Genomic DNA, 17,367 nt, shown 5'->3' with positions numbered 1-17,367 from the left:
GTTTTGGAATACTTAGTCCTTAAATGAGAGCTTAAGTGCTGGAAAAGTGACCATAGTCGGAACAATGTGCAGACGGCCTCAGAATGGAAATTCGGTGGTTCCGTTAGCTCTGTTGGGTGATTTTGGGGTTAGGAGCGTGTTCAGATTTTGTTTTGGAGGTCCGTAGCTAATTTAGGCTTGAAATGCCGAAAGTTGAATTTTGAAAGTTTCCGGTTCGATAGTGAGATTTTGATCCAAGGGTCGGAAGTTGCTGTAGTTTCGTTATGTCATTTGGGATGTGTGTGCAAATTTTCAGGTCATTCGGACGTGTTTTGGTTGAGTTTTTGATAAAAACGGAATTCGAAAGATTTTTGAAACTTAGGCATGAATCCGATGTGTTTTGGTTTCTTTGATGTTGTTTGAAGTATTTTGAAGATTTGTACAAGTTTGAATAAGGTTTTATGATATGTTGATGCCTTTGGTTGAGGTCCCGGGGGCCTCGGGATGAATCCAGATGGTTAACGGAGAAAATTTTGGAGTTGAAGTTGGGCAGCAGCTGGCCTTCTAGTATTTTCGCATCTGCGGTTTGGGGACCGCAGAAGCGAAAATTGGCCATCTCTCCAGGAACCACAGATGCGGGATATTTTCCACAGAAGCGGTACCGCACGTGCGGGTAAAGGGCCGCAGATACGGAATCTGGCCTTAAGTGGAGAAGTCGCAGATGCGACATTTGTTCCACAGAAGCGGGACCGCAGATGCGGTCCAAGGACTGCAGATGCGGAAACTACTGGGCATTATTTTAAAAGAGGTTCCACGACTTGGGAGTTTATTTCCACCATTTCTAATCGTTTTTGAAGCCTTTGAGAGAGATTCTTGAGGAAAACAAAGGGAAATCGCTTGGAGGTAATATCCTTGACTTCATAACTAATTTTTATATGATTAAAGACCCAATTGGTGGTGAGAAATTTGAGAAAAATGGTTAATTAGAGCTTGAGTTTAAGAGGCCTTTAAATGAGGATTTGAGGGTGTAGACATGTGATTTTTGACCCTCCCCAAGATTTTTCATATTTTAGCACGTAAATATTTATTTTAGGCCTAATATAATTATTTCAACTCATTTTTACTTTTTTACTTTATTTTATTATAAGAAAAATCAAAATTACAAAAATTGTTCCACTAATATTTTGTAGTCATTTTTAATTTTGAAAATACCAAAAAAAAAATAGTTTATTTTAACGGTCACTCTTATTTTAACATTTATTTTATTTAAGTAAGATTAATTAATAAATGAGATCGTCTTTTAATCTCGTTCGCGAGGAAAGAATAAAACTTGTGCTCGAGCAACCCATCTTTAGGCCTAATTTTTGGACCTAATCCATAATTACCAAGCTCCCATGCCCCAACCTAATCCCTACCACCCTTGTATAACAGTACCTAATCCCTACATAAAAAGAGAGACCTAGCGAGTTCCCCGCCGTTCAACGCACAGAGGGAACGGACGCCGAAAAGAAAAGAAGCAATAGCCGCGAGAGATAAAAATGGACGAGAAGGCAGATTGTGTTTTTGTTCTGAAATTTCACCCAAAAGCGGCCGAATTTCTCCTGTTCTCCGTTCAAATTGTTCATTGCTTAATTACATGGAGAAAAGTGGAATGATAAATGTTTGGCTCTAAGCTATCCAACGACCGTCACCATTTGGCAATTGTAGCCAATGCTTTTGATTCTCATTCACTCCTCTTCTTTAGTCTTCACCGGAAAAACTTAACCTCTTATCTTTCGATCTCAAAAGCTTTCAGTATTTCGCCGGTGAAATGACCTCTCTTCTCCCAAATCTCTTTCTGGTGCCGATTCGAGTTTCCGTCCGCGATTCGTCATATTTTTGAGTTCAAAGCAGTGAAACGATCAAATTTCAGCTATATTGAGGTCCAATTTCTCTTCCTTCCAGTAATTTATTTTATATATATTTATCTGTCTTTCTTAAATTTGCTGCTTGTTGAACTACTTCACGAAATGCTGTCATGGTTGATATTATCTTTTGTGTATTAATTTATTCTCAATTGCGCAATTGCTATGTTTGAATCACTGCCTTTTCAATTTGGAACATGAAAAATGAACTGGTTTTGAGTTGCTGGGATATAATATTATTCTTAAATCTCATGCTAAATTTTCGATGTATGCCTATCATTGTTTATTCTGAACTAACATGCTAAATGGTTGTTTTAAATTATACTTTTTCATCTCTTGTGTTTCGATGGTTCACTGCGAGAAATTTTGTAATGAATGTGTTTGGTCTTTTGTCTTTTCGTTATTAGTTTAGTATATTGGAATAGTGAGAGTGATTAATAAATTAATGAAAGGTTGGCTTGGTTGAATTGGTCGATTTACTTGGTTGTTGAATCCGTACATGTTAGGTAGGAAAATTGGATTATAATTTTGTGGTGAGAATTAATTTCTTATAGGCCCATATAGTAATTTTTCAGAATGGAAATAAATAATTTGGGCCATGAGGCTGCACGAAGCTGAAACGCAGGCCTCTCGTGTTGGGCCTGTCCATTTCGACCTTTGGTTTTATTGTTGGATATGACACGAGCCATTTTTCTTTAAATAGCCAAATATGTTTTCTTTCTTCAATACAACTTTGCTTTTTGTTAAATTAGCGTAAACGTTGGATTTAAAAGCAAGAGGGTGAAATCCCTATTCATCTATTGTTATTAATTAGATTTTGTTAATAGTTGAGTTGAGCCCTAGTAGATAGCAAGACATAGTTTATGGCTCTCAAAAGCTTAGTTTTACATTCTCTTTAAAAATTGGAATCGAGGTGTGCCGTGCCGAACAAAATATCAAAATGCACGGCCCTCACTTAAATAATTTTAATCCTTAGAAATCGAGGTGCGCCATTTAGTTGAATTTTCCATGGCCCTCGTAAAGATTGAAGGTGCGTAGTTGCCTCAGGCGCGCTATTTTAAAAATAACCTTTCTAAACTCGGGTGTGCATTTATGTGACCCAAATTCAAATCCCAACAATGTTAAATAAAATGTGTCGTGGACCGCAGGTGCATTTATGTGACGTGGTTCAAGGCGTGTTTTAGATGACGTTGAATCTTTCTAAAAATAATAAATAAAAGCGGTTTTTAAAGTTAAAATTGCACCATAGGCTAAAACATGTATTAAAATCAAGTAAATAGGCCAAATATAACAGTTGAGCGACCGTGCTAGAACCACGGAATTTGGGAATGTCTAACACCTTCTCCCGGGTTAACAGAATTCCTTACCTGGATTTCTGTGTTCGCGGACTGAATAACAGAGTCAATCTTTCCTCGATTCGGGATTTTAAATCGGTGACTTGGGACACCATAAATTATCCCAAGTGGCGACTCTGAATTTAATATAAATAATCTCATTTCGATTGTCACTTAAATTGGAAAAACTCCCTTATACCCCATTTCGGGTGTGAAAAAGGAGGTGTGACAGAGGGGTCATTTGGACTCCGATTTCAGTGTTCTTGTTATGTATGGACTTGTGAGAGTACGAGGTTTCTGAAAATGTAAATTTCACCTGATTTTGAGATGTGGGCCTGAGGGGCTTTTTGGTCATTTTACATAATTTTGCATATTAGCTTAGAATTTAATTGTAGAATCAGTTGCTTAAGTGTTATTTACATTGTGAAATTGAATTGAATAGATTTGGGCCATTTGGAGTCGAGTACTCATGGCAAGAGCGTGATTTCAAGTTAATTTTGAACCGGTTAGAGGTAAGTGGCTTGTCTAACCTTGTGTGGGGGATCTTCCCCTTAGGACTGGTATATTTGGTAATTGAAATGCCTTGTACATGAGGTGACGAGGGCGTACTTGTGCTAATTATTGGAAATCCAATTTTCTTAAGTAATTGCTAGTATGTTTCCTTTCCTGTTTCTATTTCTTGCACTATTAAGCCTGTTGTTGGCTTAGGAAAGCATATCTAAGTGACTTAATTTGCTTTATTTGATTTAACCTGCCTTACTTAATTTTGTGCAGCATGCTAGGCTAGAATCTCTTGTTGCCTTAATATGAAATCTTGCCATTTCTGTATATCTTCCTACTATTGTTGTGTAATTATTTTGGGACTACGGATGTGGGATTCCGGTAGCTCCCCCCTTGTCTGTTTACTTTGGGACTACGGGTTAGATTCCCGGTAGATCCTCTGCACACTTACTTTGGGACTACGGGTTAGATTCCCGGTAGATCCCCCTGCACGCTTACTTTGGGACTACGGGTTAGATTCCCGGTAGATCCCCTGCATATTTACTTTGGGACTACAGGTTAGATTACCGGTAGGTCCCTCTGCACAGTTATATGGAACTACGGGAATGCACCCGGTAGATTTTCCCCAGTACTGGGTATTTACATTTGGGACTACGGAACGGGATTTCGGTAGATCCTCGCGCACTATGAGTTGGACTACGGGACAGTATCCCGGGAGATCCTTCGGACATATATATATATATATATATATATATATATATGATGGACTACGGGACGGTATCCCGGAAGATTCACTGGATATGTAAAGATGGGACTATAGGACGGTATCCTGGGAGACCCACGATTGTTATTGTCGGTGCTGAGCTATATTTCCTTTCCATGTTTACCTTGTCCTGTATAGTTGTTGTTGTTCTGTTCATCCTGTGTTATTGTACTACTATACTTATTTATACTGTTCAGTCCTATATTGTTAATCCTTATATTTTATTTAACCTTAGTAGGGGCCTGACCTTCCTCGTCACTACCCAACCGAGGTTAGGCTTGGCATTTACTGAGTATCGTTGTGGTGTACTCATGCCCTTTCTGTGCATGTTTTTCATGTGCAGATCCAGGTACCGCTGATCAGGCCTACTATCGTTGAGGGAGGCGACTGCTTAGAGACTCCGAGGTACATCTGCTCCGTCCGCAGACCAAGGAGTCTCTTTCTATTCATGCCTTTAGTATTTAGCCCTTCTGTACTTTTCTGTTCTTTATTAGAAATTCCGGAGTTAGAGCTATGTAGTATTTCTTTTCTTAGCTTGTGATTCATGGGTTTCCGGGTCTTGGATTTATGTTTGGTATTGAGAGTTAAACATGGTGTATGCCGAGCGACACATTTCAATACTATGATTACTTTATTTCCTTTTTAAATTGTTTATCACCGCAAATTTTGGTTTTTCTTCCGCAAATTAGGCTTACCTAGTCGTAGAAACTTGGTGCCGTCACGATGGTTCACGGAGGACGAACCGGGGTCGTGACAGACTTAGTAAAAATGGAGGAAGAAAGATGAGTCTCCTAGACGCCCTTGACTTGTTTAATAATAGCATATTTAGGCTTTGGCATGCGTAGTATCTTCCCCATATGCTAAAAATTATTGATGATGCTTTGCTTAGTTGGATAGCATGTTTTGTGACGCCTATGTCTCATTTACTTGACTTATGCCACTTTATGCTCAATACTTAGTATCTCGTGGATTTGTGAATACTTAAATTTGTTGAGAGTCGGAATGGGATTGTCCCTAGTGAGTCATGTGCCATGTACGGTGAGGTTTTTATGTAGTCCATATTTTTGTACTTGTGTCTAGAACTTGCCCGGTATGTGAGTTGAAGCGAAATTTTAGGTAATGCTCTGTTTGAAAAATGATTTTAAGCTTTCTTTGACATGTTTTTTTAAGCTTAATTTCTTATCACAAATAAAATCTATCCCTAATTAACCTTTTTGAGCCTATAGACTTTTATTTGGCACCCACATTACAAGCCTATACCCTTTTTGTTCTTAATTAATATTATTTTGATCTTTTTGCCTCTTAAAGCACTTTAATTGTAAAATGAGTGCTAAAAGAGGTAAGAAGGGACTAAGTGTGGAATGACTTTTGAGTGGAACCAATGAAAGGAAGAAATGTGCACTTGTTTTGTAAAAGAATATGCCACTAGTGGAAATTGCAAAAAAAAAAAGGAGAAAAAGAAAAAAATGCAGATGAATAAATGTCTTGTTCTTGCTGGTGGGATATAAATTAAAGTAGTGCTTAATGAAAGAGGAACATTATTGGGGTGATTGTAGTTGTGAAATTAAAGTGGACTGAGGAATTTGCGCTTAAGTTATCATGTGATGTGTTAAAGTGCTTAGGAGGTTGAGTCACTGTTCCTAAAATATATCCTACCCATCCCTTAGCCCACATTACAACCATGAAAATGTCCTAATTGATTTTAGATGGACTGAGCCTATATTAGTAGAGATTTACATTAAGTGTGGTACGAATTGCATGCATGTGACTTCTTTGTGAGAGTGAGCGATTTTCTTTGATATACATGAGTCATTAAAATATATTTGATCATGAGATTCGACTGTGTGGATTGAACTCGCTCTCTTGTTCTTGTTGTGAGGACACATGGTCTCACGAGGGATAGGTAACGTTATTAGACTTCTCTATGACGTTGGGTGTTCAAGCCAAGCGTGCATTGTGACATTGAGTCGGTTTTTGAGGCTAAGATTGTTGTGATGATGTTGTCTTTGTTGTAAATAATTTTTAAGAATAGTATGCGTTTGTGACGACCCAAAGGGTCATCACCGTAATTCTTCCTTGTTCTGTGCTTCCGAGGCCTTGAAAACCTCGCTTTTAATTGCCTCGATTTGCGTGCGCAGTCTAGGCGCGTAACCGGAAAGCTTTTATGTTGAAATATGCGAATTATGTGAGAAATTTGATGAATTTTGATATTAATATGCATAATATTGACTTCGGTCAACATTTTGGGTAAACGGACCCGGACCTGTGATTCGACAGTCCCGGAGGGTCCGTTGAAAAATATGGGACTTGGGCGTGTGCCCGGAATCAAATTCCGAGGTACCCAAGCCCGAGAAATGAATTTTTGTGTGAAATTGTTTCCTGAAATGTATTAAGGAAAATGAAGAAGAAAATTGATCAGAATACTATGGTATCGGGCTCGTATTTTGGTTCCGACGCCCGGTACGAGTCTTAAATATGTTTTAAGCACTATCTGTAAAGTTTGGCTAAAAATGGACGTCATATGACGTGTTTCGGACTTAAATGGGGAATTTGAATTTTATGAATGTTGAAAGAAAATAATGAGTTTTGAGGCTTGATTCTATGTATATGATGTTATTTTGGCGATTTGATCGCACGAGTAAGTCTGTAACGTGTCTTCGAGATAATATGAATGTTTGGTTTGGAGCCTCGAGGGCTCGGGTAAGTTTTGAGTGGGGCCCGGGAGGTCTTAGACTTAAAAATGCAGGTTCAGATGTTGCAGGCCCCAATGCGGCCACGGTCATTTCCGCGCGGTCCGCGCTGGCAGCCACGCGGCCGCGGTGCTTTTCTGTACGGTTCGCGTGGTGGGGTTCAGAGGGTCGACCAGCGCGGCCGCACACCAAATCAGTGCGGTCCGCGCTGGGTGGGTTCAGAGAAAGCCCACTTCTTCCCTCCCTCGGCGCGGTCGCAGTACATTTCTGCGCGGTCCGCGCCAGCCCCCAGCAAAAGTATATATATTCGGGATTTTCAGTCATTTTTCCACTTTTCAAAAACCCAAAACATAAGAGGCGATTTTCCAAACAACTTTTCTTCTCCAAAACCATTGGTAAGTGATTTCTAACTTAATTTCTTCACTTCTTAACATCTTTTAACATGATTTCAACTTCAAATCAAAGATTTTCATGGGGAAATTGGGTGTTTTAGGTAGAACCTAGGTTTTCTACAAATTGAGAAGTTGGACCTCAATTTGGGGTCCATTTTTAAAACAAAACATATATTTGGATTCGTGGGAGAATGGGTAACCGGATTTTGGTCCGAACCTCGAGTTTCGACCACGTGGGTCCGAGGGTATTTTTGACCTTTTTGGGAAAAACCTTGTAAAAACTATTTTTATGCATTGGGGTTAGGTCCAATAGTAATTATTAATGCATTCAAGTAATTTGTGACTAGATTTGAGCGGTTGGGTGGTGAATTCGAGAGGTAAAGCTATAATCGAGACTTGAGTTGGAGCATTCGAGGTAAGTGTTCGGTCTAACCTTAGCTTGAGGGATTAGGAGTTGAGTCATAGTTGCTACTTGCTTCTTGTTGAGTACGACGTATAGGCAAGGTGACGAGTATCTATACGTTGGTGTCAAACATGACTGTGAGTCTTATATTGTGATTTCCATGATTTTGTTGTATTATTCATGCCTTGATGAAGATTTCTATTTTTGTTGTGTAAAGTTGTGGAAAGAATTGTGACCTATGAACATTGAGGAGCGTTGACTCCAGTTGTGTAATGAATTGTGAAAGTATAAGTGATAATTGAAACTCTAGAGTATTGGCTCGAGCGGTGAAGGGGGTTGTGAAGTAAAAGTGAGAAAGGGAAGAGATTATCACGTTGCACCCTTGCCGGGCTATTGTTGAGTTGTGGTTCCCTTGCATTGTGTTCTTATTTGATATTACGGATGCTTAGGTTGATGATTCTTTGTGTTAGGTGTTGTAATAAGTTTAGTTATAGCTGAAGTAGTTAGATGTTGTAACGAGTTTGGTTATAGCTGAGGTAGTTAGGTGTTGTAACAAGTTTAGATATAGCTGAGGTAGTTAGGTGTTGTAACAAGTCTAGATGTAGCTGAGGTAGTTAGGTGGTAACAAGTTTGGTTATAGCTGTTTCTCCCTTGCCGGGAAGTTAGTATATTCCTTATGTTCCCTATTTGGATTTGTTCGTGATTGTTTTCATTGACGATATTGATGAACTAAAATGGGAGCGGGTGGTACGCCTACCACAAGATAATGAAATGGGAGCGGGTGGTACGCCTACCACAAGATAATGAAATGGGAGTGGGTGGTACGCCTACCACAAGATAATGAAAATGGGAGCGGGTGGTACGCCTACCAAAAGATATGATGAAATGGGAGCGGGTGGTAGGCCTACCACAAGATAATGAATTGGATCGGGTTGCACGCCGCAACTGCTATATATATATTGGATCGATATATATATCGGATCGGGTTGCACGCCACAACAGATATTATATTGGATCGGGTTGCGCGCCGCAACAGCTATATATATGTGGATCGGGTTGCACGACGCAACAATGTTAAATGATAAGGGATCGGGTTGCGCGCCACAACAATATTGTTATTGTATCGTTGTAGATATTGAGCTGTCCTTTCATATTTTAATAAGTTTCTTTTGTTGGTCTTGATATGTTTCCCCGAAGCATGTACCCCTTCCATTTTAAACTGCTTATTCATGTTTATTTTCCGCAATATATTATATATCTGCACAGGTTTATCTGGAGTCTGGTCCTAGCCTCGTCACTACCTCGCTGGGGTTAGGCCATGCACTTACCAGCACATGGGGTCGGTTGTGCTGATGTTGCACTTCTGTGCTTTTTGCACAGATTACGGTACCGGAGCAGCTTTAGGACCGCAACAGTAGCGTATTGATCGAGAGCTGACTTCAGTCCAAAGACTTCAAGGTAGCCTAGTTGACGTTCGCAGGCCGAAGTCCTTCTCCATGTTTAGTTTGTCTTTATTGTACCGAGACAGATATTTTGTATTTCCATTCAGACTTGTTTGTAGCACTCTTTAGCAGTTCGTGAGTTAGTGACACCAGATTTTAGGTAGAGATTTGTCTTAAACTTCCGGATTTGAATTTCAGTTTTATAAACTTAAAGTCTTTCGTTTTTTTTATTTAATTGCTTTCGTATATGGTTATTGTTGAGAAGTTATCAGAGAATGTTTAAAGTTTGGCTGCCCTAGCTCCATTAGTAGGCGCCATCACGACTCTCGATGGTGGGGAAATCCGGGTCGTGACAAGTTGGTATCAGAGCTCTAGGTTGCGTAGGTCTCACAACTCGCGGACAAACTCAGTAGAGTCTGAGGGATCGATACGGAGACGTCTGTATTTATCCCCAGAGGCTACAGAGTTAGGAAAAAATTTCACCTTGTTCTTTCTTGTCGTGCGATTCTGTTTCTCAATACTGATTGCCGTTCTACTCTGTTCTTTCGCAGATGGCGAGAACACGTGCTTCACCTTCTACTGCGCAGCAGCCCGAGTACTTTGGTCTCATAATAAATAGTATTTGTATTTGTGATAAACGATGGAAGCCAACACTAGTAGAATAGTTACTTTAAATGGCACAAATTATGTCATTTGGAAGGGCAAAATGGAAAATTACTCTATGTCAAGAATTTTCATCAACTTGTTTTCGCCATTATAAAGCCTGATAATAAATCAGATGAAGAGTGGAATTTGTTACACAGGTAGGTTTGCGGCTTTATTAGACAGTGGGTTGACGATATTGTTTTGAACCATATTTCTGGGGAGACACATGCTCGGACCCTATGAGAGCACCTTGAAAGTTTGTATGCTCGGAAAACTGGAAACAACAAGATGTTTCTGATAAAGTAGATGTTGGGTTTAAAATACCATGATGGTTCCACGATGACAGATCATTTGAATAATTTTCAGGGGATCATGAACCAGTTATCTGCTATGAGCATTAAATTTGATGAAGAAATTCAAGGCCTGTTTCTACTTGGTTCCCTACCAGATTCTTGGAAAATTCTTAAAACTTCATTATCAAATTCTGCTCTGGATGGTGTGATATCAATGGATCTTGCCAAGAGCAGCCTTTTAAATGAAGAGATGAGAAGAAAATCTCAGGGTTCCTCCTCATCAGATGTCTTGGTGACTGACTCTAGAGGGAGAAGCAAGAATTGGAGTTCTCAAAATAGAGAACAAAATAGAAGCAAATCCAGAAGCAGACTTAAAGATATTAAGTGCTATCATTGCGGGAAGAAAGGGCACACAAAGAAGTTCTGCCGGATTTTGAAAAAAGAGAATAGAGACAAGGAAGACAAGAAAGAAGATGACAATCATGTGGCCACCGTCACTACAGAAGATCTTGTTATAGTGCTTGATGCAGATCTGATAAATATTGCTTGTGATGAGTCAAGCTGGGTTGTGGACAGTGGTGCCGCATCTCATGTGACATCAAGGAAGGAGTTTTTTTCATCCTATACTCAGGGTGACTTTGGAACTTTGAGTATGGGTAATGAGACTGTATCTAGGGTGGCTGGTGTTGGAACGATTTGTTTGGAAACTAGCATTGGAACTAAACTAGTTTTAAACAATGTAAATCATGCACCTGATGTTCATTTGCACTTGATCTCTTTTGGTGTTTTGGATGATGAGGGATATGTCAGTACCAATGGTGCTGGAAAGTGGAAGCAAACTAAGGGCTCCATAATTGTGGCTCGTGGGGAAAAGCGTCGTGGTCTATACTAGACTACGGCTTCTACCTATGTTGATACGGTGAATGCCGTTGAGAGCCATAACTCTTCAACGTTATGGCATAAGAGGCTTAGCCACATTAGCGAGAAAGGACTAAATGTTCTGGCCAAGAAGAAATTGTTGTCAAATTTTGAAAGTGCAAAATTAGAAAAATGTGAGCACTGCTTGGCTGGAAAACAAAAAAGAGTTTCTTTCCAGTCTCATCCTCCTTCAAGAAAGACAGAATTGCTTGAGTTGGTGCATTCAGATTTATGTGGTCCAATGAAGACAAGAACTTTGGGTGGTGCACTTTATTTTGCTACCTTTATTGATGATTGTTTAAGGAAACTTTGGGTCTACATCTTGAAGACTAAAGACCAAGTGTTGGGTGTCTTTAAGCATTTTCAGGCTTCAGTTGAAAGAGAAACTGGAAAGAAGCTGAAGTGTATTCGTACTGATAACGGTGGTGAATATTGTGGACCGTTTGACGAATATTGCAAACAACAGGGTATCAAACACCAGAAGACTCCTCCTAGGACTCCTCAACTTAATGGTTTAGCAGAAAGGATGAATAGGACCTTGATGGAAAGAGTCAGATGTTTGCTTTCTGAAGCAAAGTTGCCGAATTCCTTTTGGGGTGAGGCTTTGTTGACCGCCGCACATGTTATTAATCTATCCACTGCGGTTGCTTTGCAAAGTGATGTTCCAAACAGAGTTTTGTATGACAAGGATGTTTCCTATGACCACTTGAAAATGTTTGGTTGCAAAGCTTTTGTACATGTGCCTAAAGATGAGAGGTCAAAATTAACTGCCAAGAGAAGGCAGTGCATCTTCATTGGTTATGGCCTTGATGAGTTTGGTTATAGGCTATATGATCCAATTGAGAAGAAGGTCGTGAGAAGCCGTGATGTTATCTTTAGGGAGGATCAAACCATTGAAGATATTAACAAAGCGGAGAAGCTAAAATATCTAAGTTCTGAAGGTTTAGTTAATCTTGATCAAGTTCTTCATACAAATGCGGATGATGTTGGTGGGCTCAATGATAATGGTGATGCCCAGAATCATATTCCATATCAGCATATTGATGGTGATAGTGATAACAATGCTAATGTTGATGAGGTAGATGCTCCTACTCAAGAAGCTGTGGACGAGTTAGATATTCCACTCAGGAGGTCTTCTAGACCTCGTACTCCTTCCTCCCGTTATTCACCCAATGAGTATGTATTACTCACTGATCGGGGAGAACTTGAATGTTATGCGGAGGCCATAGAAGATGAGCACAAGGATCAATGGATTGAAGCCATGCAAGATGAGATGAAATCTTTGCATGAGAACCATACTTATGAGTTGGTGAAATTGCCTAAGGGCATGAGAGCTTTAAAGAACAAGTGGGTGTTCAAAGTTAAAGCTGAAGAACATATTTTGAAGCGCAAATACAAAGCTAGATTGGTTGTCAAGGGATTTGGTCAAAGGAAATGTATTGACTTTGACGCAATATTTTCTCCTGTCGTGAAAATGTCCTCCATTCGGACAGTTCTTGGTTTGACTGTCAGTCTTGATTTGGAGATTGAGTAGATGGATGTGAAGACTGCTTTTCTTCACAGTGACTTAGAAGAGGAGATTTATATGGAACAACCTGAAGGCTTCAAGGCAAAAGGTAAAAAAAATCTTGTATGCAAACTTAAGAAGAGTCTATATGGATTGAAGCAAGCTCCGAGACAGTGGTACAAGAAATTTGAGTCTGTTATGGGGGAGCAAGGCTACAAGAAGACTTCTTCAGATCACTGTGTGTTTGTACAAAGATTTTCTGATGACGATTTTATCATCCTCTTGCTATATGTGGATGATATGTTGATTGTGGGTAGGAATGCTTCTAAGATTGACGAGTTGAAGAAACAGTTGTATAAGTCTTTTGCAATGAAAGACTTGGGTCATGCTAAGCAGATTTTGGGCATGAGAATTACTCGTTCGAGAAACGAAAGGAAGCTTTACTTGTCACAGGAGAAGTACATAGAATGTGTACTGGAGCGCTTCAAAATGAAAAGTGCTAAGTTGGTTCGCACATCCCTTCCTGGTCATTTGAAGTTGAGCAAGAAGATGTGTCCAACAACAACGGAAGAAAAAGAGAGAATGGCCAAGATTCCTTATTCCTCTGCCATCGGAAGTTTGATGTATGCAATGGTATGCACTCGACCAGATATTGCTCATGCAGTCGGTGTTGTTAGCAGATTTCTCGAAAATCCAGGAAAAGAGCATTGGGATGCTGTAAAGTGGATACTCAGGTATCTAAGAGGAAGCTCACATGAATGCTTATGTTTTGGAGGATCAAATCCAATTTTGAAGGGCTATACAGATTCTGATATGACAGGTGACCTTGATAACAGAAAATCCACTACTGGATATTTGTTTACTTTTTCAGGGGGAGCTATATCATGGCAGTCAAAGTTGCAGAAGTGTGTCGCACTATCTACAACTAAAGTGGAGTATATTGCGGCTACTGAAGCTGGCAAAGAGATGATATGGCTCAAGAGATTTCTTCAAGAACTTGGATTGTGATAGATGGAGTATGTTGTCTATTATGACAGTCAGAGTGCAATAGACCTGAGCAAAAACTCCATGTACCATGCGAGAACAAAACACATTGACGTCAGATATCATTGGATTCTTGAGCAAGTGGAGAACAAATCACTTCAAGTCAAAAAGATTCACACGAATGAAAATCCTGCAGATATGTTGACCAAGGTGGTACCAAGAGACAAGTTCGAGCTATGCAAAGAACTTATCGGCATGCACTCAAACTAGAAGATAGTGCTACCTCCTCTAGATGAATGAGACTGGAGGGGGAGATTGATATCGAATCTCATTCAAATGTTGGTAGCCAATTTTGTTGACTTGGTTTGGTTTGGTAGTCAACCTTGTTGAATTAGTATAATTTGGTAGCAAATTTTATTGACTTGATTTGGTTTGGTAGCCAACCTTGTTGAAATTGTAAAAAGGGTGTGTACATTGTCAAATATTGTAGGCTTTAGAGAGTGATGTTTTGGCTATAAAAGGAGAGCCTTAACTCTCATTTCTACACACCAACAAAGATAGAAAAGAGAGAGCAAGGTATTCCATAAACTATAAGAAAATAGTTTGTAAAGAAAAATAGAATGTGAGAGATATTGTAGTGAGGTGGAAAAAACAAAAGAGTGTTTATATCTTTTGAGGGTGTAGTGGTCTTAGGAGTATTTTTACTTGTTACTACACAGTGTAAAATTCCTCTCTATAGTGATTTCAGTTGCTCTTCTTGGCCGTGTTTTTTTCCCTTATTCAGAAGAGTTTTACGTAAAATCTTGGTGTCATTATTGCTGTATTTCTATTCTTGCTGATTTAACCATAACTTAGTGTTCTGCGTTTATCACTAATACCGTGAATACTATTTTTACGGGGTTTATTCCCAACACTTAACTTATTAAAGAAGGTTATTTTTCTATTATCAAAGTTACTGTATTCAGCTTGCTATAAAGAGTTATATGTTGTAGCAGATTTTTACTGTTGGAACGATTTCACAGGAAACAATTTTTTTAAAAAATACTTAACACTTTACTTTGGAAATGTATAGTTTGGATTACAAAAAGTATTTGTATTTATACAAAAAAAATGATTACATAATAGGGAAATGTATAGGTACTATCTGCAGGCTTTTATACTTAAACTTTCCTGGAACTCTAAACTTCCTTTCATATTATCACTAGAAAGTTTGGCGATTCTGCAATTAAGGGTCCTCTGTTTGGACTGGAATTACTTACGTTATCATGAGCCTACAGAAAAAAGTTTGGTTTTGAAAAATTTGCAACGTCTGTCCGGATGGAATCCTTGGTATTGTATTGGGTCTCTCTTTAGACTATTTCCCAATTTAAAGAAGTTGCAAATACATGGCACCCGCGAAGACTTTCATGGTCACAAAGACCTCTATGATTTTCGCTACTTAGATCAGCTCGAGGAATTCGAATTTTATCAGTCTTATCCAGACACATTTGCTTGTGATTAGCATACTGCTCCAATCCTTTGGATACCATCTATTTACACCAATCATTAACATGTGTATTCCCAAGGGCTGTATTTCGTCATCTGAAAACATTCAGAAGAGGTACATGTAGCTTCATGTAATACTATTTCAGGAGAGATACATGTCCAGTTGTAATATGATCTCTGATCTAGATTATTGAACTTTCAATACTAGCTGGAGGGTGGTCGGTACTGACTGGGAGAGCATGGATAAGATTTTGTTTTCTCATCCTTCTGCTGTAATGTGTGAGAGATTCAGAGGCTTACTTGGTATTAGTGATTCGTTGATGCAGCGTATGCATATTTCGGAATGTCATCTATAGTTCTATTGGAGGACTAGATGAGTTAACGCTGTCTGTGCTTGGGCAAAATATGCTATTTATCTTGTAATTCCCGTATATATCATTCAATGTCAATAGGCTTCCTTCTGATTCATGTTTAAGTTTCTCATTGAGTGTCAATGAACTTCCTATTAGTACAACTCCATCGGTCCAACTCTATGTGTTTTGGTCTATCTTACTTTCGGTTGCTGATAGAAAAGGCAGATCTTTCGCACCAGCCCTGATGCACTGATGATAGTACATAATATCTCCTTGGAAATTTCCTTAATTCCAGGACACAAAATAGATCCTGTGGGTGGTCAAATCTTAGGAATTGCAGTTAGTTTTTATTCCATTAAACGCTGATACAAAAAATAAATTCTCTTTGCCGTCAAATATTGGATATACAGTCGTATGCTTAGTCTTACCTGCAATTCTTGTGCTAACTGGATCTACATTGCTCAGAGGTGAATAATTATCATGCATAAAATCTCTGTAGTAAGCTAATTAGAGTAATATTTTGATTGGTCCCTCTGCTCACATCATTTTATATTCCAGGAGGTATATCGCAATGGTGAAGATGTGCCAGATTATTAGAGATAGGAATAAACTGATGACACTATTACTTTTACTGATGAATATTATCCTTGTCCATTTTCAGGACAGGTATTGTTGCTAATACATTTTTTCTTTCTTTCATGGTTATGCAAATTCTGCTTGCTTACCTTCAATTGGGCGTTGCAGTTCTTTTGAATGTGGCACCAAACCATACGCAAAAGACGACTTGTATTTGCTTTGTGGAAAGTTAATCTCAGCTTTGGAGAGGCTTGAACTTCTAAGCGAGGTATGCTAACTAAAACTCCTCTCCTTCCCTGCACCCTAAACAATATAAAATTCTGATATTTAAGTGGAGAAGGGTAGAAGGGCGGACCCATTATTCATTGAGTTTCGAACCGCGCGCCATTGGCCCTTGAGGATTCTCAAAAAAGACTAAAATGCTTGTGCAAATTCTCTTGTTCAGCCATGTTTAGCAATATTTAAACTTTGTAACCTGCATGCTAATGCTTGTTATAATTGTCTCTTTGTCCTTAATTATGGGAATTTAGCATTTCATTTTTGATCCTTCATTTGTCTGCAGGATAAAACGGGTCATGACCTTAAGGTGTTCCGAAGATTTGCTAGTTCTGTGAAAGAAATATCGATTCAGAAGTCACCTGTTTGAGTAGAGATCTTGTTCATTCTTTTTCTTTTCTAAATTTTAGCATAGTTAGGATGAGTTTGGATGTCGTTTAAATGTAATTGTATATCGTCTTTTATCCAGTATCGGTCTTGTAATTTTTTTAATCCTCCAATCAGTTGTACATATTGTATATCATACAACTTGCTGTAATGTGCAATTTAGTATTTTCCATTTCAATGGAGTTTTATTTTGTTTGTTCTAAATTTTTTCACATTAAAATTGAATTATTATGATGTATTTTCCAAATGCTGTATGAAATTTATTATTGACGACATAGTAATTTTATTGGAGTTGGGCGGTGGTGTTGCGAGTTTTCTAGTGATTATGGTGAATGATTCCTAGGTTGCAGGTAGTGGCGAAATCAGAAATTCGAATAAGGAGATTAGAGAAACAATACACTAAAAGTTTTCTTAATATAAAGGGAATTTTATAAGGTTTATGTATATTTAAAATTATTTTTCTCTAAAAATGCAATATAATTTTCCGGTGAAAAGGATTCAATTGAACCCATTCACCGTACATAGCTCTGCCACT

General features: G+C 38.7%; 1 protein-coding gene across 6 annotated transcripts; it reads left to right on the top strand.

Moving 5' to 3' along the window:
* Nucleotides 1–1,413: 1,413 nt before the first annotated feature.
* LOC107775535 (nuclear pore complex protein NUP205) lies at nucleotides 1,414–17,010 on the top strand. Of its 6 annotated transcripts, XM_075220117.1 has the most exons (7): nucleotides 1,414–1,901; nucleotides 3,660–3,729; nucleotides 4,825–4,886; nucleotides 9,347–9,424; nucleotides 16,152–16,259; nucleotides 16,338–16,437; nucleotides 16,732–17,010. In XM_075220117.1, exons 5-7 carry the CDS (start codon nucleotides 16,165–16,167, stop codon nucleotides 16,813–16,815), a joined length of 279 nt encoding a protein of 92 aa, XP_075076218.1. In that variant the 5' UTR covers nucleotides 1,414–1,901; nucleotides 3,660–3,729; nucleotides 4,825–4,886; nucleotides 9,347–9,424; nucleotides 16,152–16,164; the 3' UTR covers nucleotides 16,816–17,010. The 6 variants fall into 6 exon arrangements, with proteins under 6 accessions (XP_075076218.1, XP_075076219.1, XP_075076216.1 ...); XM_075220118.1 differs by lacking the exon at nucleotides 3,660–3,729; XM_075220115.1 differs by lacking the exon at nucleotides 9,347–9,424 and having other exon boundaries at nucleotides 1,415–1,901.
* The last annotated feature ends 357 nt before the right edge of the window (nucleotides 17,011–17,367 follow it).

The sequence above is a fragment of the Nicotiana tabacum genome, chromosome 8 (assembly GCF_000715075.1).
Source record: "Nicotiana tabacum cultivar K326 chromosome 8, ASM71507v2, whole genome shotgun sequence".
Classification (NCBI taxonomy): Eukaryota; Viridiplantae; Streptophyta; class Magnoliopsida; order Solanales; family Solanaceae; genus Nicotiana; species Nicotiana tabacum.
The sequence above is the reverse complement of the archived record's forward strand: the minus strand, read 5'-3'. Positions and strand labels throughout refer to the sequence as shown.

Excerpts from the sequence above, each read along its gene's own strand:
- LOC107775535 (XM_075220118.1), top strand. The coding sequence starts at position 16,165 with ATGGTGAAGATGTGCCAGATTATTAGAGATAGGAATAAACTGATGACA. Across the intron at positions 16,260-16,337 it reads CTTGTCCATTTTCAGGACAG|TTCTTTTGAATGTGGCACCA; the intron begins GTATTGTTGCTA and ends TGGGCGTTGCAG. Across the intron at positions 16,438-16,731 it reads GGCTTGAACTTCTAAGCGAG|GATAAAACGGGTCATGACCT; the intron begins GTATGCTAACTA and ends ATTTGTCTGCAG.